This window comes from Amblyraja radiata, chromosome 20, assembly GCF_010909765.2.
Source record: "Amblyraja radiata isolate CabotCenter1 chromosome 20, sAmbRad1.1.pri, whole genome shotgun sequence".
Lineage (NCBI taxonomy): Eukaryota > Metazoa > Chordata > Chondrichthyes > Rajiformes > Rajidae > Amblyraja > Amblyraja radiata.
In genome coordinates this window covers 19,577,459-19,599,719 of record NC_045975.1, presented here as the reverse complement: position 1 = coordinate 19,599,719, position 22,261 = coordinate 19,577,459, and the positions used below count along the sequence as shown (strand labels likewise).

Genomic DNA, 22,261 nt, shown 5'->3' with positions numbered 1-22,261 from the left:
CACCCATCTGTGATAATGGCTGTTTTTTTTTGTTCCCTATTATCATAGGCTGAATTGCTGGGCAAGTCCTAGAGTGCTGCATTTTGCAACGTTTTCTATTCCTTTGTTTGGATTCACACTTTCTGACTGCTCCCATTTCTTTGCTTTTGTTCATTTTTGTTCTCTCCCTCGAAGTTCCCATTAACCAGATGACCAGTACAACGTATCCCCGCGTAACCCTGACCTAATCCTGTCAAAGATACTCCTTTTATTCTTCTCCACATATTTCCTGCAACACAAAACTATATTGTTCTTTTCGGGTTCTGACAAAGTCTTCGAAGTGAAATGTTAACTTTGTTTCTCTTTCCTCAGATGCCTCCTAACAACTTCATGTTCAGCACTTACTGTTTTTATTTCACATTTCCAACATCTGATGTTGTTTAATTCTCATTTTGTCAAAATTCCACACTAGCTTGCGTCATAAAAATCTCCTTTTCCTGCACGAATAACAAAAGCAGTGGACGAATCCTGATCACACCGGTCTGCTGAGGTGAGGGCGTCGATTAAAATGAAAGGCTTTCATCCATTGGCTGTTGTGAGGGCGGGGCGAACTGAGTTTCCAATCATGTTCTTTATGACTTTTGTTCCAAAGACGTGACGAGCGAGTTTTGTTCTGAGTCTCTCGGCGGGCTGCGCATACAGTTGTCTGCACTCCGAGAGAGCAGCAATCTCACTCATATTTGCAGCAATTAGGGAACAAAAGCACTGATTCTTTCAGGGGCCGGAGATTTTGCGTACACCGTAAAACTCCACTTTTCGGCATATAATTGAAAATCAACCTTGAGACATTTTTTGTTCTCCTCTTCCAGAGCAATAATTGCTCTGCTAGGTGTGGGTTACTTAAATAAGGTCCGCTATTTTTCTCTCTTTTTTTTTGTCTTTCAACTCTTGAGTTTCTCGACATTGCACGAGTAGGGGCGAGAGGGATTTATTTCCGTTGGGTTTCCCCCCCCCCCCCGTCCTTTTACAAACGCACTTTTGTTCTTTTTCCGAAACCTGATCTGTAGAAATGAAAACCAAATTCTCCAACAGCACGGAAACCACGGGGATGGGGCTCTTGATCGCACAGAATGGGCTCCGTGTTCAGCATGAAGAAGCCACAGACTACAAAGCGGGAAAACAGGACGAACCCGACCAACAGACCAAGCATAAAGCGTATCTGTGGTGTAAAGAATTTCTTCGAGGTGCTTGGAAAACCTTGACAGAGGAGGAATTCCAAATTAGTATCATAAGGTTTGTATGTACATGTGTATGTGTGTTTTCTAAACCAGTTTTTCCAGAACGTTCGGGGGATTTTGCAATGTTTTTTTAAAAATGAGGCTGCCTGCTGGGGTCTAAATAAACGGAATTCTTGACGGAGGATGTGAAAAAAGCACAAAAAAAAGAAACGAGTTTAAAAATGGAAGCTACGCCTCTCTGTCCACGAGTGATGGAGTTCGGATAAGATGGAGCCTAGAGTCGGAATACAATGCTGATCAATGATTTGTATCGAGTCCCAATACGTATTGCTATGACTTTCATACAATTAAAACATAGCGAAAAAAGAAACAATATTAACAGTGAAAAAGGTTTGGGATAATTGCGTTGTTATATGATCAGCCTGTCATTTTGTCCCGATCACGTATATGGTGAAGGAAATTAGATGTTATGGGGAGAGGAAGGGGGTGTTGGCGGTTTGGGGGAGTTAGGTAATAACTGGTATAGCAGGTGGAATAATTTGGCTAAACGTAATATATGGAACCCTTGTTATTTTTGCAGTGAAAATATTTAATGGGTGCATCGATGTAGCCGTAGATATTCAGAAACAAGAGCGGGCCGTTTAGTCAACTGTTCCATCTTCCAATGATATCTCAATTTATCAAACACCTTTGCTCCATAGCTCCCGACACACAGCCTAAAATAAATATTGTCTTTTGTGGTCTTAAACTGAAAATAGCTCGAGCAAACATTCGACAAACATTCATGTGAAATTTTGCTGTCTGATTTTGGTCATGAATTGTATTTCCATATTCTTGATAATCCTTTCAACGAGGGAAATTATTTTTCCACATGTACCTCTTGAAATCCTTTCAACATTTTAAAAGCATCTCTGATGTTTCTGAATCTTAGATATTCAAGGGGTTATGGACCAAATTAATCAAAGTTTTCATAATTTGACATTAATCCTCAGTAATTTATGTCATTTGACTGTTTAAAAAAGACCAAATTTGACATGCTCAATATTCATCTGGAGGTGAAAAGGGTTAAAACATCCATGCAATGCAGAATACATTGCAGCAAAATGCAGCAAAGGGAAGGGATTGGATTTCTCGATGGGTGTGGCTCAGTCTTCAGCAAATGGAACGGTTTAGTTTGAGGTTTGTCTGCTATAAAATAGTAACTGTACCAGTGTTGAATTAGTCCAAAAGATTTGCAGGTGATTTCTCAGCATTTAAATTTAACCTAATAGAATTTAATGCACATTCTTCTAGTGAAGGTCAAGGATTATGTTTTGACATTATTATAGTTTGAGTTTACTTCCAGTTCTTTTGACTTTTAGAAACAATAGTAATTCTCCCCATTGGAAGGTTAATTGTCCAATGAATTATAGTCTGCAATTTTAAGCCAAACCACAATTGCTTCTAATTTTGACAAAACGCCATGTGTATCTCCATTGTATACTCTTCTCGACTAAATAAATAACATACCACATAATCATAGTATTGTGTGCAGATTTTAAATAAAGTTAACCACAAATTAAAATGAAACATTGAGAAATAGTTTTGAGGGGCAGGCACTAATCAAAAATGTCAGCATGATTTTCGGGCATAAAGGTTTGATTGGTTTATTGTTGGAACTATTTGAGAAGACTTACTGAATAGACCGGGAGAGGGGTCAGTTGGGAGTAATGATGTTACCTGTCTGCATTTGAAACGGCTATTTGACAAAATCCCACTAATTATGGGCAACCGTCATGTTTACCCCTAAATTAAACAAATATTTGGCAAATGGGTGGGAGGTTTGCAGTACTAGCTTATGTTGAATATCAGTGTGCATTGGCGCAGAACAGATAGTATTCGCTGATTCATTGTAAAGGATATGGGTCTAAAAATCTAAATTGTTTTTTTAATTTTTAACAAGGTATTTGATTCTGGAGAAAATTGGCTTGAGGACTGATTGCATATTTGATGTTTTTATATTTCAACTAGTAATCTAGTAATTTGAGGGATTACATTTGCATGATTGATCCCAGATTTGGAGAGACTAGGAGGAGATGCACTGCAATGTTCAGATATGAAAAGTTTGGAGTAATTCAAAGAAAGAGTTAACACCCTTTTAGTCATAAATAAATCCTGTGTTATCTATACTGCAAATACAATAATTGGTGATTTTATTTGCAGTATTGATAACACAGGATATTTTGTTATTAGAAGGATACGGGAGTCAAGATCGTCCAGTCAACAGAGGGCTCGAGGCCCCTGATTGCGGGAGAGCTAAGAAGGGAAGAGATTTGAACTTTTTTTTCGCCTTCCATCACAGTGAGGAATGTGGAGGAGTCACTGTGGTGGATGTTTATGTTAAAATGTATTTTGTGTGTTCCGTTGCTTTTTATTTGTATGACAGACTTGGCAATTGAAATTCCTTGTATGTTGCAAAACATACTTGGCTAATAAAGTATTATTGTGATTGTGATCATGTGAAGTTGATCACTGGTCTGGGTGGTGGAACAATAAACTTTAGTGATCTTTATGAAGAAAGTGTTGCATGAGAATTTTTGGGGGGTTCTAGAATTTCCTGACCACAGGCAGTTTTCTGCATAATTAGAAATGTGCCAAGATAAACTCAAGAGTGGCTGGATAACCTGAATCTTTCCTTGCTGAAATGTTAGTTCGTAGATAAAAGGTAATGTAGCTGTTTGATCAAATCAGTGCATTGTATAAACTGCTGTTTCCTCAGCATGATGACTTAAAATGTATCTTTCAGCTGAAGTATATGAAATTTAAAAAATTCAAATAGTATTTATCCCATCTAACTTAAGGTACCAAATATTAACTCATAAATTTCCTTCATCTTTATTAATCACAGTCTATTTTTGAAATAGTTTTGCTTCATCTCAAACCAATTGTCCAGTCTTAATTAATGGATAACTGTAGTGACTTTTTTTGCGAATACATATTCTTCATTTTGAAGATAGACACAAAAAGTTGGAGTAACTCAGCGGGACAGGCAGCATCTCTGGAGAGAAGGACCAGGTGGCGTTTCAGGTTGAGACCCTTCTTCAGGCTGGTGAAGGGCCTTGGCCATAAACGTCACCCGTTCCTTCTCTGCAGAGATGCTGACTGTCCTGCTGAGCTACTTCAGCTTTTTGTGTCCATCTTTGTTTTAAACCAGCATTTGCAGTTCCTTCCTGCACATTTTTCCTTCATTTTTGTGTCTTTCATTTTGTTTTCAAGATCTATCTTCCTTGCTGATGCAGTTAAATTGGCTTCAAGTGCTTTCTGGCATGTAACCAATTGTCCATTATTAAAATGCATCGGTTTTGGCAAGCTTTTCAACTTTGGGGAAGATTTCAGCTGAGCCTATTCCTAAATTTATTAAACATGCACACTGTTCTCTTCCCACAGGACTCATCAGATATAAACAAAAATGTGAACTGTAGTTGATGTTCCTTCCATAATTCAGGCAATGGACAAAAGAAATGGAAGCAGAAGTATGCCATTTTACCACTTGTGACTGCTCTGTCATACAGTAGGATAATGGTTAACTTTTTACATCCATGCCCCTTTCCTGCACTAATCCTTTGTCCCTGATTGGCCTAACATACAAAATCTATCAATCTCATTTTTGAATATATTCTGTCAATGATGTTCCACAAACTTCTTGGGTGGAGAATTCCATGCATTTGCTAGAACTGGAATGCCCAACCCTTATTTTGAGACTGTGCCCCTGGTGTGGACATTGCAGCTGAGGCTATCTAGTTGATCACTACCACACTAGCCCTATTAAGTCTGTAAAATTAAATGAGATTACCTCTCATTCTTCTAAACATATGTCAGTGCAAGCCCGATATATTTAACCATTCTTGTACGACAAATTTGGCATCACAGGAATTGTCGTATTACTATTTCCATCTAGTCTGATACCACCAGTCCAATTGAGCTGTCTGCTTCTCCAACAAGCAGTGTTTTCCTGCACCTGTGAGCCACTACAATGGTAGGTCCAGATTGTACTGAACTGAGTGACTGGATGTTTTTCATGTTTGAGCCCAGTCATATCTGTTGAAGCAGCAACTCCCATCTATTTGAGAGGGGTGCTGAAATTCCTGAAAAGGTAAGATTAGATGAAGTATTTTTTCCACTTGCAATGGGCATTCATCATTCAAAATATCTTCAATTAAATTATTTTAATCATTTAAACTAATATATGAATATCAGTGGCATGTAAAATAATTCAAAAGGTCTTTTACAGTGTCAGACTGTTAAAGGCCATCAGGCTTGTGCTGAGGATGGGTCCTTGGTTCTACCGCCAGTCACCAATTTGCAACTCACATTGCCTTGCAGAAGGATCTGCAGGGCAAGATCTTCAGGCAGGCCCATCCCTCGCGTGTGGGTGGGAGCCGTGTGTGCACATTTTCCCTGTCGATGTTTGACTTTCTCCCAGGTTTTCTGGTTTCCTTCCACTGGTCAATGATATATTGCTTGGAAGGTTAATTGACTACTTTAAATTGCTGACTGGAGATGAGTGAGAGAAGGATTTAGGAGGGGAGTGGATGTAGTTAGATGGCAGGGTGTTGATGATTGGTGCAGATGTATTGGTCTTAATAGCTAGTTTTCATGCTGTTATGTCTCCATAATGAGTGCATAGAAACAGAAATAAGCCATTTGGCCCCCTTACGCTTGTGCTGGTCAAAAAGATCAGAGCTAATCTTTTACCATAGCTGTGCTTTCCAGCACTAGCCCCATGTGCTTTTCTTTCCTTTTATGTCCGAACCTATGGATCTGTCTTGGATATACCTGGTGCATGCCCCCACAACCCTCTTGGGTAAAGGATTTCAAAAATTGCATCCCCTTCTGAGTGCGGAATTTCTTCATATTTCAGTCTTTAATGGTCAACTTCTTATTTTGAGAGTGTGACTGGTCAAGAAAAATGTCATAACTTTGGATGTTTCAATGAGATCTCATTCTAAATTCTAGTCGGTGTATGCCAAAACAAACTTAATACAATATAGAAGGATGCTATTTAACTTGTTGGGTTAATGCTGGTTCCCAACAGGGCCATGCTTTACTCCCTCTTACTTCAGTTTAGTCTTGCATCATCATTATCGTCTATCAAGGATTCCTCTTTAATTAGTTTGCTACTTAACTGTAGCCAATTAGCCTACCAGCACATCATTAGGATGTGTGGACATAAGAAACTGCAGATACTGGAATCTTGAGCAAAACAATGCTGGAAGGTCAAGCAGCATCTGGGAATGCACAGGCACACTTTGGGTTGGGACCTTTCTTCAGACTGATTGGAATGGGAGGAAAAAGAGGTAGGTGGGGCAAAGCCTGGCAAGTGATAGGTGGATGCAGATGAGGGGGTTGGCAGATGGATGGAGTGAGTAACAAAGACTAGACGTGAATAGAGGGGCTATAAAAGTGAAATGGGAGTCCCAGGGATGAGATATGAGTGCAAAGTAAGGAAAAGAAGCAGGTGGCACGGAGGAATGGGAGCACACCAGAGTGGTGGTGGGCATGGGAAAGAAAGTTGGGGTATGACCTGAAGTCGAAGAATTCAGTTCATGCATTAGTGTAAGCTACCCAAGTAGAATATCAGCTGGAGAAACAGCGGGTGAGGCAGCATCTATGGAGCGAAGGAATAAGCGACGTTTCGGGTCGAGACCCTTCTTCAGACTGATGGGGGGGGGGGGGGGGGCTGGAAAAAGAAAGGAAGAGGCGGAGGCAGTAGGCTGTGGGAGAGCTGGGAAGGGGGAAGGAAGGAGAAAGCAAGGACTACCTGAATTCTGTAAACTACGCAAACGAAATATGAGGTGCTGTTCCTCCAATTTGCGGTGGGACACTCTGGCCATGGAGGAGGCCCAGGACAGAAAGGACGGATTCGGAATGGGAGGGGGAGTTGAAGTGCTGAGCCACCAGGAGACAGGTAGTCCTTGCTTTCTCCTTCATTCCCCTCCCTTTTCCCAGCTCTCCCACAGCCTACTGTCTCTGCCTCTTCCTTTCTTCCCCGCACATCCCCCTCCACATCAGTCAGAAGAAGTGTCTCGACCTGAAAACGTCGCCTATTCGTTCGTTCCATAGATGCTGCCTCACCCGCTGAGTTTCTCCAGCTTTCTTGTCTACCTTCGATTTTTCCAGCATCTGCAGTTCGTTCTTAAACACATAGAATATCAGATGGTTTTCCTAAAGTTTCCAAGTGGCCTCACTCTGGCAATGGAAGAGATCAAGGATAAAAAGGTCAGCATAGGAAGGGGAGTTCAAATAATTAGCAATTGGGAGATCAACTTAGTGTGAGGTGTAGACTAGGCAACTGTATCACCTTTGATCTGCCAATAAAGCTACTCTTGCTTGTACCCACCAGTCACTTGCTCAGCCTTGTTCCCCTCGCACCTCCTTTCACAACTTTTCTACCTGTTTTTGGAAGGGACCTGACCCAAAATGTCATCTGTCAATTCCCTCTCAAGATGCAGTCTGACCGACTGAGTTCCTCCAGCACTTTGCGTTTTGCTTAGGATGTGAGAGTAAACTGGAGAATACCCATATGGTCACAGGCAGAATGCAAACAAACCACATAGACAGCATAGAGGTCAGGATCAAAAACAAAGCTCCTGAAACTGAAGTAGCAGCATCAACTGCTGCATCAATGTGGGATTACTTGTGTGCTTCATGTGCTATTATTATTTTTAATAACCTCTTGTGTAGTATCTTATTAATTGCCTTCTAATAGTCCAGAATACAATAATTTCATATCTATTCAAAACGTAATGACCTGAAAAAAAACTAGTAGATTTACAAAACGTGATTTCTCTTTCATAATTCCATGTTGACTCCTGAATCAATTTTCTAAAGGTCCAACAAATAAAATCTACCTCCATTACTAATTCTTGCAGACTGGAAGCCAGTAAATAATTGGTGCAGTTTAATTAAAAGAAGCTCGACGTGCTCACAAAAACTCATGTCCAATGAAACTTGTGAAGATGATTAATTCCGCTTGGGTGTGGCCTTAAACATGAGCAGATTACTTAAATCCTAGACAAACTTGGCACAGAATTTGTGCACTTAAAAGTTCTCAATCTTAGCATGGACTATCCTGAAATTCTACTTCACGTACCTCAACCACTTTTTGGAGTAACTGCCATTCTGACTTTCCAATAACTATATAATGTAATTGTTCTACAAATTTTAGAGAAGTTGATAGAAATATTTAACTACTTTATTTTTTAATAAATGTATTAATTAAGTGGATTATTTATTTTGCTGATTATTTTTCAGGGGTGGCCTTAGTAATCTGCTTTTTCTGTGTTCGTTGCCTGATACTAAAAGCTGTGTAGAGGATGAACCACACTGTATTCTCCTTCGATTGTATGGAGCAATTCTTCAGGTGAGATTGTATTTCTGATGGTGGGATGTTAAACTGTTTTTGAGAGCCGAGATATTTTCATTCAATGGGAAACTAATGTTAAATTGGACTGGAGAAAATGATTGAATTATTTTCATTTTGGTAACTAAAATTGTATGTGACAAGATGTGAATTCAAGCCAAACTGTATGAACAATTCAAGTTTTACCATGTTGAAATTATATAAACGTTTTTGCATTGTTCTGAGCAAGAGCAAATAACTTTCATTCATAAAATTGGAATTAATGTTTCTCATAAAACCTAAGTTGCAAAACAATGTACCAACTATAGTTCAATTGTTAATTTACAATACCAAAAGAAATAGAAACGAGCCATAGCAAATTAGAGATACTGGTTACAACCTCATGAGAAAATGCACATCATATATTTCAGATTTGTTTAACCTAGTGAGCTGTGAAATGCAGTTTAATCATCATTTATAACATTCAATATTTTATCCAACAATTGTGGAAGGTATAGAATAGAATATAAGGTAAACTAAACTGAAGGTATGGAATTGGATATAAGGTAACCAAAAGCTTTTAATGAAAAATTAATAATTAACAGGAATTGCAAAATATTGTAGCTAATAAGAACTTTGCTTATTTTCAGAAAATGTACAAGTGAAAATGACCACTTACCCAGCAGATTATGAAACATTAATCATGGAATTGCATATAAAGTAAAATCACTTAATTATATTTAATTTTGATTACTGGAAACTGTTAGGCATGTCACTTGCTTTTCAAACTTCAGGTTATTACAAAATGGTTTGGCTTAGTTCATGCTCTTTAGAACAAATGTTAGAGTTTAGAAGAGACATCTGTTACAAATGGGTCAAAAGGTAGGATTCTACATTTGTACAGTCACATCTGTTAAACCTAATGGTGAGTATCCAAAACTTAATGATGGCTATGCACATGTCATTGGATATATATAATTGAAGATGATTCATTCATCTTATGAACTTTGTGTATTTCTACAGTAGTTAATCATTACAAAAAGTGCAATTGCTGTTGACATACAGTGTTTGTCTTGCAATTGGGAGCTAATGCCAACAGATGCGATTTCAGAAGATTTTGAATGTTCAACTTGTAGATTGAACTGATCCAGACTGCCACACATTCAACCCTTAAGTCAAACAAGACATAGATATGTCACTGAACCATATATTATCAGTTAATGTGATGATACTGCAATAATTGCATTATTTATTTGGACCTATCTAAACGTAACATTGAACACTTTGTTTTGGTTCAATTAACTTGTCAGATAAATAATGAACTAAATTTTTTTAAAATTATTTTGTAACTTTCATAAACAATGATCTGTTTGATATGTCCCACGTTATTTTCCAACTCTGAGGAAAACAGCAATAATCGTCCATTCATTCTTTGATCAACAGAGATATGGCATTGTAAAAAAAATAACTTTTGAGCATTTATTCTTTGTACATTGTTTTGACCCAATCTTATTACCTTTTAAACATGGTAACTTTTAATTCAGTGTGAGTGAAGAGAGTTTGTTTCCACGAATCTCTAATATAAATCAGATGATGGAAATTGGAACCTGTTCTCTAATGTTTTACGATATTGTGAAATGATTGTCACTTTATCTACACAAGGTTCAAAAGCATCATCAAAATAATTAATGCTATGATTGTTCCTTGCAGTTGATGCAATTTGATATTAGTACTCCTCCCTCATTAGTAGATTAGTAAATTCCTGTGCAATATTGAATTCACTGACATTTGCTCTTCAATCAGCAAAACCTAGAGTATTGCAAGACTTTAAAAACTATTATAGTACAAATTTTAAATGGCTGAAGTAAATCTCTTCACTTGAGACATGCTTATGAAAAAATTGAATCCCTTCTTATAACTGCATTGTCCAGCATGGGGATTTTTATAGATTAACTGGCAATTTATTTTGTAAATGACCAGTTCAAAAATAAATTATTTTCATGAGGGCATGGGATCCTTTTAAAATAAATGATCGTATTACATTGTGATTCAATTTCTTTTCATTGTGCTTTAAATATATAATTTATGTCAAATTTCTAGTGTAAATCTTGATTGCTTATTAATATGTACAGACAAATGTTGAAAGTGTGACAAAATACAAGCTTAGGGGTAAATTATTCAGCTCATCAAGCTTGTTCAATACTTCAGGTATGTCATTACTGATCTATATCATCTCTGGTCACATGCCAGGGTTCCATATTCTTCAATGTCCATGCCCAATCATAACAAATCAGACAAATTTTGGATTTTTTATTTGATGTACATTCATTGGTTCCTTTTGGGAAACACTTTCACTATTCTTTATGTGAGGACTTGTCAGAAATTTATCCCAGTATGAACTAGTTCTGTGTAAAAGTATGCACCTTTACATAGACACATAGAAAATAGATGCAGGAGTAGGCCATTCGGCCCTTCGAGCCTGCACCGCCATTCAATATGATCATGGCTGATCATCCAACTCAGTATCCCGTACCTGCCTTCTCTCCATACCCCCTGATCCCTTTAGCCACAAGGGCCACTTCTAACTCCCTCTTAAATATAGCCAATGAACTGGCCTCAACTACCCTCTGTGGCAGAGAGTTCCAGAGATTCACCACTCTCTGTGTGAAAAATTTTCTTCTCATCTCGCTCCTAAAGGATTTCCCCCTTATCCTTAAGCTGTGACCCCTTGTCCTGGACTTCCCCAATATCGGGAACAATCTTCCTGCATCTAGCCTGTCCAATCCCATAAGAATTTTGTACGTTTCTATAAGATCCCCTCTCAATCTCCTAAAGTAGCGAGTATAAGCCAAGTCTATCCAGTCTTTCTTCATATGAAAGTCCTGACATCCCAGGAATCAGTCTGGTGAACCTTCTCTGCACTCCCTCTATGGCTATAATGTCCTTCCTCAGATTTGGAGACCAAAACTGTACGCAATACTCCAGGTGTGGTCTCACCAAGACCCTGTACAACTGCAGTAGAACCTCCCTGCTCCTATACTCAAATCCTTTTGCTATGAAAGCTAACATACCATTTGCTTTCTTCACTGCCTGCTGCACCTGCATGCCTACTTTCAATGACTGGTGTACCATGACACCCAGGTCTCGCTGCATCTCCCCTTTTCCTAATCGGCCACCATTTAGATAATAGTCTGCTTTCCTGTTTTTGCCACCAAAGTGGATAACCTCACATTTATCCACATTATACTGCATCTGCCAAACATTTGCCCACTCACCCAGCCTATCCAAGTCACCTTGCAGTCGCCTAGCATCCTCCTCACAGCTAACACTGCCCCCCAGCTTAGTGTCATCCGCAAACTTGGAGATGTTGCCTTCAATTCCCTCATCCAGATCATTAATATAAATTGTAAATAGCTGGGGTCCCAGCACTGAGCCTTGCGGTACCCCACTAGTCACTGCCTGCCATTGTGAAAAGGACCCGTTTACTCCTACTCTTTGCTTCCTGTTTGCCAGCCAGTTCTCTATCCACATCAATACTGAACCCCCAATACCGTGTGCTTTAATGGATTTCACCATCAAAGATAGGAATGTCCTTCATATGTTTTAACTTGGTTAATTTGCAAACTTGATCTTCAGCAATCTCTACAATCTTCTTGTATTTTAGCCCTAGGTGCAGTGTATCAAGTCTCAAGGTCTTTGCTATATTTCTGAGGTGAGGTGCCCAGAAGTAATGAGGGTTATTTGTATGATCATATAGAAGTTCAGAATAGCTTGATATTTGTTGAGCTTTAATATTAATAATTTGAAGGCAGTTATAACTATCACAGACCTTAGAACATAGAAAAGTACAGCACAGGAACAGACCATTTGGCCCTCAGTGTCTGTGCCAAACACAATGTCAAGCCAAACTTATCTGCCTGTTCATGAAGTATACATCTCTAATCCTTGCACATCCATGTGCCTATCCAAAAGCACATCTCCCTTAAATTTTGCACTTTCACTGTAAAGCCATGTCCTCTTGTTATTAACATTTCCAGCTTGGGGGGGGGGAGGGGGAAAGGTTTTGCCAGTCCAACATGTTGATGTGTCTCATTATTTTATATACTTCTATTGGGTTTCTCCTCAACCTGTAATGTTCCAGAGAAAAGGTTCAAGTCTCCCCTTAGCCAATACCCTGGTAAACCACCTCTGTACCCTTTCCGAAGCCTCCGCATTCTTCCTCTTAAGGACGTGTTGAGAACTGCACGCAGTACTCCAAATGCTGCCCAAGCCAAGTCCTATAAAGCTGCATTATGATTTCCTAACTCATAACGGTCATATTCAATGTCCCAACTAATGAAGACAAGCACAGTGGTGCAGTTGGTGGAGCTGTTGCCTCGGCGCCAAAGACCCAGGTTCAATCCTGACCTCGGGTGTTGTATGTGTGGAGTTTGCACGTTCTCCCTGCGACCAAAGGTTTCTTCCCATATCCCAAAGGCGTGTGGGTTGTAGGTTAATTGATCTCTGTAAATTATCCATAGTGTGCAGGGAGTGGATGCAAAAGTGGGAAAACAGAACTAATGTTTGAGGCAGAGATTGATAGATTCTTGATTAGTATGGGTGTCGGGTTATGGGGAGAAAGCAGGAGAATGGGGTTGGAAGGGAAAGAAAGATCAGCCATGATGGAATGGCAGAGTAGACGTTATGTCAAATGCCCTAATTCTTCTATCACATGAATATATTTGATCCCCCAAGTCATTTATACATATATACATATCACAAACGACAGAGGCCCGAGCACAGATCCCTGCAACTCCACTGGTAACAGTCATTAAGCTTGAATAATGCCCTTCAACCACAGCCCCCTGTCTTCTATTAGTAAGCTAGTTCTGAATTCATTCAACCAAGTCACTGTGAATGCCATGCCCCTTAGTCTTCTGGATCAGCCTACCATGGGCGATTTGATGAAATGCCTTAAGTGAAACTCATGTAGACGATCTTAATTCGATGTTATGAATCCGTCCTGTTTTGGCTATGATTTCATTTATGCACTGCACTCGTCTGACTGCAATGATACATAGTTATGCAGTGGAACATGGACAGAAACCTCCAATGATAATAGCATTTTCATTATGCAGGCCTTTTAATCAAACTGCTGTCCTAATTTAAGAGAATTGATGTCCATCATGATGCAGGACAGTTGATAAAGGTAGTGCTCTGCATCTGTATATTAAAATAGTTGAAATATATTCATCTTAAATTTTTTACACAGTATAACATGACATTGGCAGTCGTATTTTTGTGGAGTGAGGGAAAGATGAATCAAGAAAGTTGTTTTTCTTGATTCTAATTGGTGCTTTATTCATTCTGTAAGATATAAATAGCCATCAAAATAAGTTAAATGAAAGTGTCCAGGTCACGTTGCAAGTTAAAAGGTCAAAAACAGTTTATTTTGGAATTGTCACACATTCCATCTATAAGAATAGCTGGGGTAGAAATTATTGGTAATTGCCCGGAGAATGTGTTAGGTGCATTTACAAGCTTAATAATTGCACTTTATTTTTTCCAGGTGTAATCTTGATCGTCACTTAACAATAATAAAGTCTATAGGTCCATTTCTACCTTTATGTAGAGACTTAAAAACTTACTCCTAATTGAGCTTTTACAATTCCTGATGTTTCCAAGTATGATTAGATTGAAGTGTTGCTTGTTAATTGACAGCTTCAATTGTATACCTATGCTACTTCTGCATTTTTGTAGAAATTGCAATGTAAATCTTTCTAAAACATTTCCAATAATATGTATCAATGTTATTTGAGCAAATGGATATGTTCGTTGGAAATTTAAATTTACATCTTAATACAAATCAAAAGCTTTCTCATTGGGAAGAAAAATTAACGTAAAATATATTGTTCACAAGAACTAATCTACATTTGACTATTTGCCATTTGGAATGGACCTTGTCAACAAACATACTCATGTACTAGCAAAAACCCTTCAATGACCACAGGCAGAGGAAATCGCCAGGTGAACTTAGTATGACTAGAGCTTTGTAAGAAGAAATTGTTGCGCATGCACGCCTTTACCAATAAGAAACTTAATTTCATTCTGACTGACACATTTTATGCAAGAATGTGACTTTTACCCCAGTTTGCTGCAAAATATTGTAACGAGTTTATGACATTTTCAAGGTCTAGGGTAATCAGTAATCCGAGTGGTTACAAGATCAACTTAAATTTGTAGGAATTTCTCTCAGCAGAACTCTATCGACATTAGTCTAAGTATAGTTAGTCCAGATTATGCTACACTGCTCCAAAACCAATGCCCAGACTAATTACTGAAAAAATGATGCGATGACCCAGCTTAATGGCTAGTTGGGGTAGAAGACAGATGCAGGTGCTTGAAATCTAAAACAAAAACATAATGCAAGAACATTCAGCTGGTCAGTCAGCATCTCTGGAAAGAGACAGAATTAAATGTTTCAGGTCCAAGACCCTAAGACAGCATTTGCAAAATGGTCTTGGACCTGGAATTTTCCACGAATATTGCCTGATCAGTTGATCATTTTCCATTTTTATATCAGGCTTTAATGATAATTGTAGAAGTCTATTTTTAGAAAGGACATTGACTTTTAAATTCTGCAGATATTAAGATTAATGACTATGATACTTGGTTATTTAAATTATTTTATTGCAGTGAATTAATTTTATAAAAATACATTTTAATTATCAAATGTTCTTGCACCAGTTTTGTGAAGTTAAATATCTCAATCTTCCTTTTACTTCGCAGTTTTTATCATGTCCACTTAAAACTAGGAATATAACATTGGCAGCAAAACAGCGTCAGTGCACCCAAACATTGTAATTGCAAGTCCATATTCTATTTCTTATCAATACTTATGATTGCATTCTCTATGGAATCATGTAGTGAGTATTCTACAAGTTTTTCTGTTTTGTTTCTCTGCAGAAAATCTGGATGGTATCAAACTTAATGTGCCAAAGCTGACATGACGTGGCATGTATGCTTGCAGTTCTAATTTTATAAGAGCACATTTATATTTTTCAATTTACCAGGGATTTGCTGTAAGATACTGTGGTTACCAAAAGGTGTGTTCTCATATTTTCTTTCAGTGAATATCTCATTTTAGTTGCTGGGATTAGAGAGTTGTAAATGAGAAAATGGATGATTGTTCAATAGAAGACATAAATGTAAATATCTATGACAAAGCACTTGCTTTGTAATCTAGTTTCATAAATGAATGAGACATGGGAATGAAGTGGTTGGCTGCCCTTCCACTCATTACATTGGTATGGTTGGATATGGAAAGAAATGTTAAGAAATTGATGACCTTTTGAGTAAAAGTACCCACAGAAAAAAATTAAAAACTAAATGTGGAAAATCACAATTGACACATGAAGTTGAGCATGTTCAGAATCATGTTACAGCTAGTATAGAAACTTTAAATTAGGCTGCGTTACACCAGCAATTTGTGCCTTTTATTTTGTTTGGAAGGTTTGAGTTAAATATTTAGTTGCCTGTTCCATATCAGCTTGAATTCCTTTGAAATGCAAATAGTGGCAAAATCTATTAGTTATGATCTTCCCTGTTGCCCTTAATAATACATTTAAAATTAGTTTTAAACTTATTATTTGGTTTACAGTCAAACATGAAAATAACCATAAGATGCCCATAGCTGCTTTTTATTTTACGATATGATTTTACTAATCAGCAGATTTTTAGATCTTCAGCCTGTAGAAAATAAACCTTTCAACTATTTTCCTCACCCACCTCCATTGGGACTTGTTTATGTGTTCACATGGTAAATGTGAAGGCTACCTCCCTGAGGGATGATGGTTGCATTTTCTTTGTAGAGTCTAATTTGGATCCTTGCCATTACCAACATGTTTTCCAAAAATATTTCTGAATGGGCAGATTCATTTTCATCTCTTTCAATCCACAACCCTTCTAAATTGACATTGCCACCATACACTACCATTGGGTTATTCTGGGTCACTGTTTAATTCAATATTCAAACGCCATTTGAGGTTCAATCAGCTGATTCAACAGAGTATGGGTTTTAACCTTCCTTCACTGTCTTATTACACCTGACTTAGCAAGCATCCACAGTTTACAGTGGAAAGTGCTTGATGTATTGATGGAATATCAAGCAATACTGTAAAGGTATAAAAGGGAGTAGTTTATACTTTCTATAAGATAAAGTATATTTGAGGAATGTGCTGGACATTATCATGCAGAATTTTAGTTCTGGCCATTTATAAAATTTGATTTTCTAATAACTGAATTTGATTTGTTTGTGTACGTTATTCTAAAAACTTGCACAGTGGCTGCAAAATCACAACCTCCAATAATAGTTTTAAAAGCACATTGAAAAACAATCGCATAAAATTGTAATAATGCAATCATATCATGTTTTCAGCTAATAGCCAAAAATATCCAGTATTTTTGTTAAACATGTTGAAGCAGCCAGTCGATACCTATAGTACAGGTTGAAATTGAAGAGTACGATTTTGAGTTTGAAACATAATCATCAGTTTTAATGTGTAACGCATCTAGTATTTCTTGTTAAGCCTTCCGATAGATTAATATTAAGTATATTCTCTAGTTGTTTCACACTCAAAGATGTTCCGTACTATAATGTAGCTTCTCATTGTTTGTCTTCAGGTTTACCTGTTTAATTTATTATTGCCGGCTGAAAACAATTAGAAATCGACAACTTGTTTAGAAATATTTGATTTTAAATAAGTCTAGTGTATTATGGAAATGAGAAGCATAATTATTTCATTTTGCATGCACATGCTGCTTCCTCGTGAGTAGCTTTGAAACTAAATAGTCACAGGAGCTGCTAAGAGAAGTAAAACGTATATATTATCCTAATTTATAATGCTTGATTTATCAGAGATTGTGCCAATGTGTTCCTAACATCTATTCTACTATATTCCCATAAATTCAATACAAGTTGTTTGCTTCCAGTGGCTTTGGACAAGTGTTGTCAAGTTTTAAACTAGAGAACTTGCAGACGAACACTGAGAAGCTTTCTAAATATTTAATGTTAGGAAACTTCAATTATGAAAATATACATCCATGTGATGGCTTTGAAAGCACAAATAAATATTTTACACCTTTAATTGCTAACATCTGGAATAGGATAGCAATAGGAGTACTACAGTCTTTGTTCAGGATGAAAAAGTTATGTTTTTGTTGAGCACTTGCAGAGGATTACTGATTGGGGAAGCGGTGTGATGAGACTTGATCCACAGTCCTGAAGGGTGAGTGAGTTATGTTGCACTGAGGTCCTGTGTTGCTTTTTATTCCAGAGATCTCAACTCAGGTAGTAAATTTTATATTAAACCTGTAATTATTTATATTATGCAATGACAATGAGGATAGCCATTTGTTTTGTTTCACACTATCTAATGAACAGTGGTTTAGATAAAGCTTAAAATCACAGAATCCATGTCAAATCTATGCAGGATTAACTGCTTTCAAGTGAAGCACACCTATTGACCACAACACTTAAATTAAGACGGGGAAACTTTACATTGTACTTCATCATTGCCCTGTCTTCCCGCCTGGAATAATATGAATATGACATTAGGTGATTTTTAGACCTGATCAATAGTTGTATCCCCCCCCCCCCTCCCCCCCTCTCCACCAAATGATTTGCTGATTACCAAGGTCACCACGTGGTCTCTGGCTATTGGGCAAAGTATCAGAGGGACTGATGTTTGGAACCATTTTAGGAGGAAAAATTACAATTCTAGTTTTTTTTTTTTAATCCTGAATTTAAGTTTAACAGTCTCACCTGGGGTTGCAAAAAAAAATGAAGCACATTTGTATTTAAGAGATTCCAATGCAAGGTTAACAAATGCAGAAAAAAAGTTAAATATCTGGAATTAATGCGAGACATGCAGCCAAAAATACTGAAATATGAAATATAGGTGTAACAATGAAGGTATTGTCACACAAATGTTGCTTTCTGAAGGCAGGAATTCAAAAACATTTGCCAGTTTAATCTCAATTTTTTTAATTAATAGAAATATTGCTGAAATGCATCAATTTGACATCCCTCTATTTTGCTGCTGTATATTGTATAATGAACATGGGAGTTGTAGAGATTCATGCCCCCCAAAATACAATATTGGATGTCACTGAATAAAACTAGAAATGTGTCTGGAATGAGCAAGACTGACCATTAAACTTAATCACTGGTATTTAGCATCATTGATCTTCGTGTAGCTGAATAGAAAGTGGGTTGAATAATTCAGGTAAAATATCACTGTCCATAATTAATTTCTCCTTCCAAAATTTATGGAGAGCAAATTGAAAGACTTTTGTGTAAATTCTTATTTCTTTAGTATCTTGAGGCTGATGTGCAGTGGAAAAAGGTTGGGCAATTCTCTTTTTGCTGTTGCCTCAACTATTAGAGCATTGAACATTGTGTTCCATCATTCAAAACAGTTACTGTGATAGTATGCACAGCTTCTTATTTTCAAATTAAACAGTGCAAGTATTTAAACAAAGATTAATCAACTTGGACAATTGTTGACATTTTCAGAGTTCAGTACAGTATGATAATGAACAAACTGTAAGCCTACATACAAGATGGAAATTATTTTGTAACAATTTAATCGTTTACAGCAAAAATCACAATATCTTATTACTTTTTTATTTGCTTATGTTGGCAAAGCATTTTTTAAAATAAAATTTGTATAACTTGAATTTAATTTGCTTTAAAAAAATCTCTCTGAATTCATATATAAGGCTGAGGTAGCCCCATCTAATGTGAATATATGGTAATAATTTTTAAACATATCTTGTAAATTGTTAATACATTCAGAATTGTCTTTTGTGCAAAAAGCTAGATTTTAAACCTCAATTTATGGTGAGGCTTTCCAGGAATGTGTTGTGTGGAGTTGAGTATGTTACGGGGGGTTCTATACCACCTTGGCTGTACTTGCATATGTTCTTTGCTGCAGGCTTACCCATGCGATCGTGCCTTTGCGATCGTGCCTTGAGCACTCTGGTTTCCAGGTGACAGACACGATTCACGGTACAGTATCTGATCTCTGACGTCGCAGCATCTTCTACAGATGTAAACAAATACTATTCTATTCATTTTTGTCTATATCTAACTTGGACTTTTAGTTCGTGGTAAAATATTTTGCTCATCTAGAAGAGTTTTCTTTATTTTTGGTATTCTATATGGGCTTCATTAAAGCTGGTTGACACAAGTTTTGTAACGTGCTCATTAGCAGTACAGTGCGGTTTAGTATGGAAAGATGTCATTTTTCTGAAATTTCAAAAATGGCCAATGTAATGCAAAGTATTGACTAGTTAAAGGGTGTATCTCAGTGTGGTTGGATGCAGGGCCAACACCCGTGATTGCCAGATTAACTCCCGAACATAGAGAGAAACACTGTCAAGTAAAAGAGAACACTTCCTTCAGAGATTTCATTGGAGAGCTTGATCTGCTCTTACAACTTGCTTGTGGATGAACTAATGTGGAATCAGGAGAGCCCTGGGAGCGGGGCGCTTGATTGCACTCAGTCTGAAAATAACACAAGGATCAGAAAGAGAGAATAATGACCATTTTTATCGAAAAAGTGAAAAAGTTAATTTTGTTTAAAAAGCTATGTGCCACCTAGGAAATGGCTTAACATACTAACATTGTACACATAACAATCGGTAATTCATTAAAATTATACATGTCAATAAACAAAATCTGAAAATTGATTATAATCCTGACAGATTGATAAAACATTAAATATGCTTTAGTAAATCTTGCACGTAATGCCACTCGATTAGAACCTATTTGATTAGAGAAGTCAAACTTGTCCATTGGCAATTGCTATTTACAATTTAGTGAATTTATCTTGGCATTCTGATACTGCAAAGCATGACAACCTGGCTGCTGCTGTGTCCATTAGACTAATTTTACTCTCCACATTGTAATGCAAAGCCATAAGAGTAACCTTGTGACGTAATAATTTTTTTTTTTTTGTGGCCATCTAGTTACTGTGTTTGAATAAATGTCAAATATCTTAAATGAATTACTTATCTTTCACCATAAGTCTGCTTCTATGAATGTTAATTGAGAGGCCGTCAATGAATTCTTTTAAGTTTTTGGATTTGATTAACATAGAACAGTACAGCATAAGAACACCTCCTTCAATCCACCATGTCTGTGCCAACCAAGATGCCAATCTAACTTATTCTGTCTGTCTGCGTACTGTCTATATTTCTCTATTTCCTATCTGTTCATTTATCTGTCTAATGCCTTTTAATGTTGTTGTTGTAATATTTGCTTTTGTCACCTTTTCTGGCCGTGTGTTCGAGGCACCTCTCTGTTAAATAAAAATAAACCTGTCCTCATTCATCTCCTTTAAATGTTCCCACTCTCACCTGAAAGTTAGGCCCTATGGTATTTAACATTTCCATCCTGGGGAAGAGACAATCTAATCCTGTTATAATTTTATTTATTTATTGGGTTGTCCCTTGGCCTCTGACCCTCAGAGAAAACAATCCACGTTTGTCCAATCTCTCCTTGACGTACCGACTTTTATACTCCCAATTGGTATGTGTTGCCACTTTCAGGGAGCTATGAACTTGCACCCCAAGATCCCCATGTATATCTTCTATTTATGGTATACTTTCCTCTGGCATTTAACCTCCAATTATGCACAAGTGAACACTTGTCGAGTTAAACTCCATCTGCCATTTTTCCGCCCAAATTTCGAGCTAAACTCTATCTTGTTGAGTCTTCTGACAACCTTCCTTGCTATATATACCACCAGTTTTCATGTAATCAGCAAACTTCCTAATCACTTAATTTTATATTACAAACTAAGATCAGTTCTCATTAATTAAGGTAGTTATTACTGTCCCATTAAACATAAACAACATAAATAGATCACCAAAATGGTCCCAGTGTATGTCTCCCTTTTGTGTACTTTCTATGTCCCTATCCTTGAACTCTCATTTGCCTCTCTCCATAGGTTTATGCATGCTTTTACTTTGCTGTAACATAGGCATTTGATAAAAATGCCCTTTTCAGTGATCTTTTAAATTCTAATATTAAAAAAACGTGAATCTCTAATTCCCCCCCCCCCCCGTCTTGCCTCGCTCCCCGCCCCTCGCCTCGCTCCCCCCCCCTCCGCCTCGCCTGGCTCCCCCCCACCCTCACCTCGCTCCCCCCTCTCCCCACACCCCCTCTCATAGTGAATTTTTTTGATGGAAAGTGCTGCTTTAATGTTCGGCAGAACTTTAAATCACTGCAAATACACCATAACCAAATTCCAGTTATGTCTGGTGGCACAGCAATGTATGTACCCTGTCATTAGATTTAGATTTTGGATCTTCAGTCGGTTTTTATAAGGTATTAGTGATTTTTCTGGGGTAAGGAAAGGACCAGTTCATAATAGAACTTGCCCTTGCAGTGTACTTATTTTTTTTTTAAATGTGTTGCCTTCTGTCTTGTTGATAGATGACCTGTAATAAAGGGGAGACAAAACAGAATAACGAGGAAGGATTTAATGTTCGGGTAAGCTTGTCTTGATTCGAGATTATTTTAACAATGAAAGTGAATAATATTTGCATATTTGTAAGGGAAGCAAAATGTTCCCCTCAGCCAAATGTTGGGAATACTGAAACCATTTTGTTTGCT

The 22,261-nt window shown here is 37.5% G+C and overlaps 1 protein-coding gene across 3 annotated transcripts in view; it reads left to right on the top strand.

The window, feature by feature from the left end:
• The first annotated feature begins 649 nt into the window (after positions 1–649).
• LOC116984656 (choline kinase alpha-like) overlaps positions 650–22,261 on the top strand; it is a 60,320-nt gene continuing 38,708 nt past the window's right edge. Inside the window, exons 1-4 of one of the 3 annotated variants that reach the window (XM_033038936.1) lie at positions 650–888; positions 1,047–1,272; positions 8,511–8,619; positions 22,082–22,138. In XM_033038936.1, coding sequence (XP_032894827.1) covers positions 1,049–1,272; positions 8,511–8,619; positions 22,082–22,138 — 390 coding nt within the window. In that variant the 5' untranslated portion in view covers positions 650–888; positions 1,047–1,048. Of the gene's footprint in view, positions 1,273–8,510; positions 8,620–22,081; positions 22,139–22,261 lie in introns of all 3 variants that reach the window. The other 2 variants (XM_033038935.1, XM_033038937.1) reach the window with 2 other exon arrangements.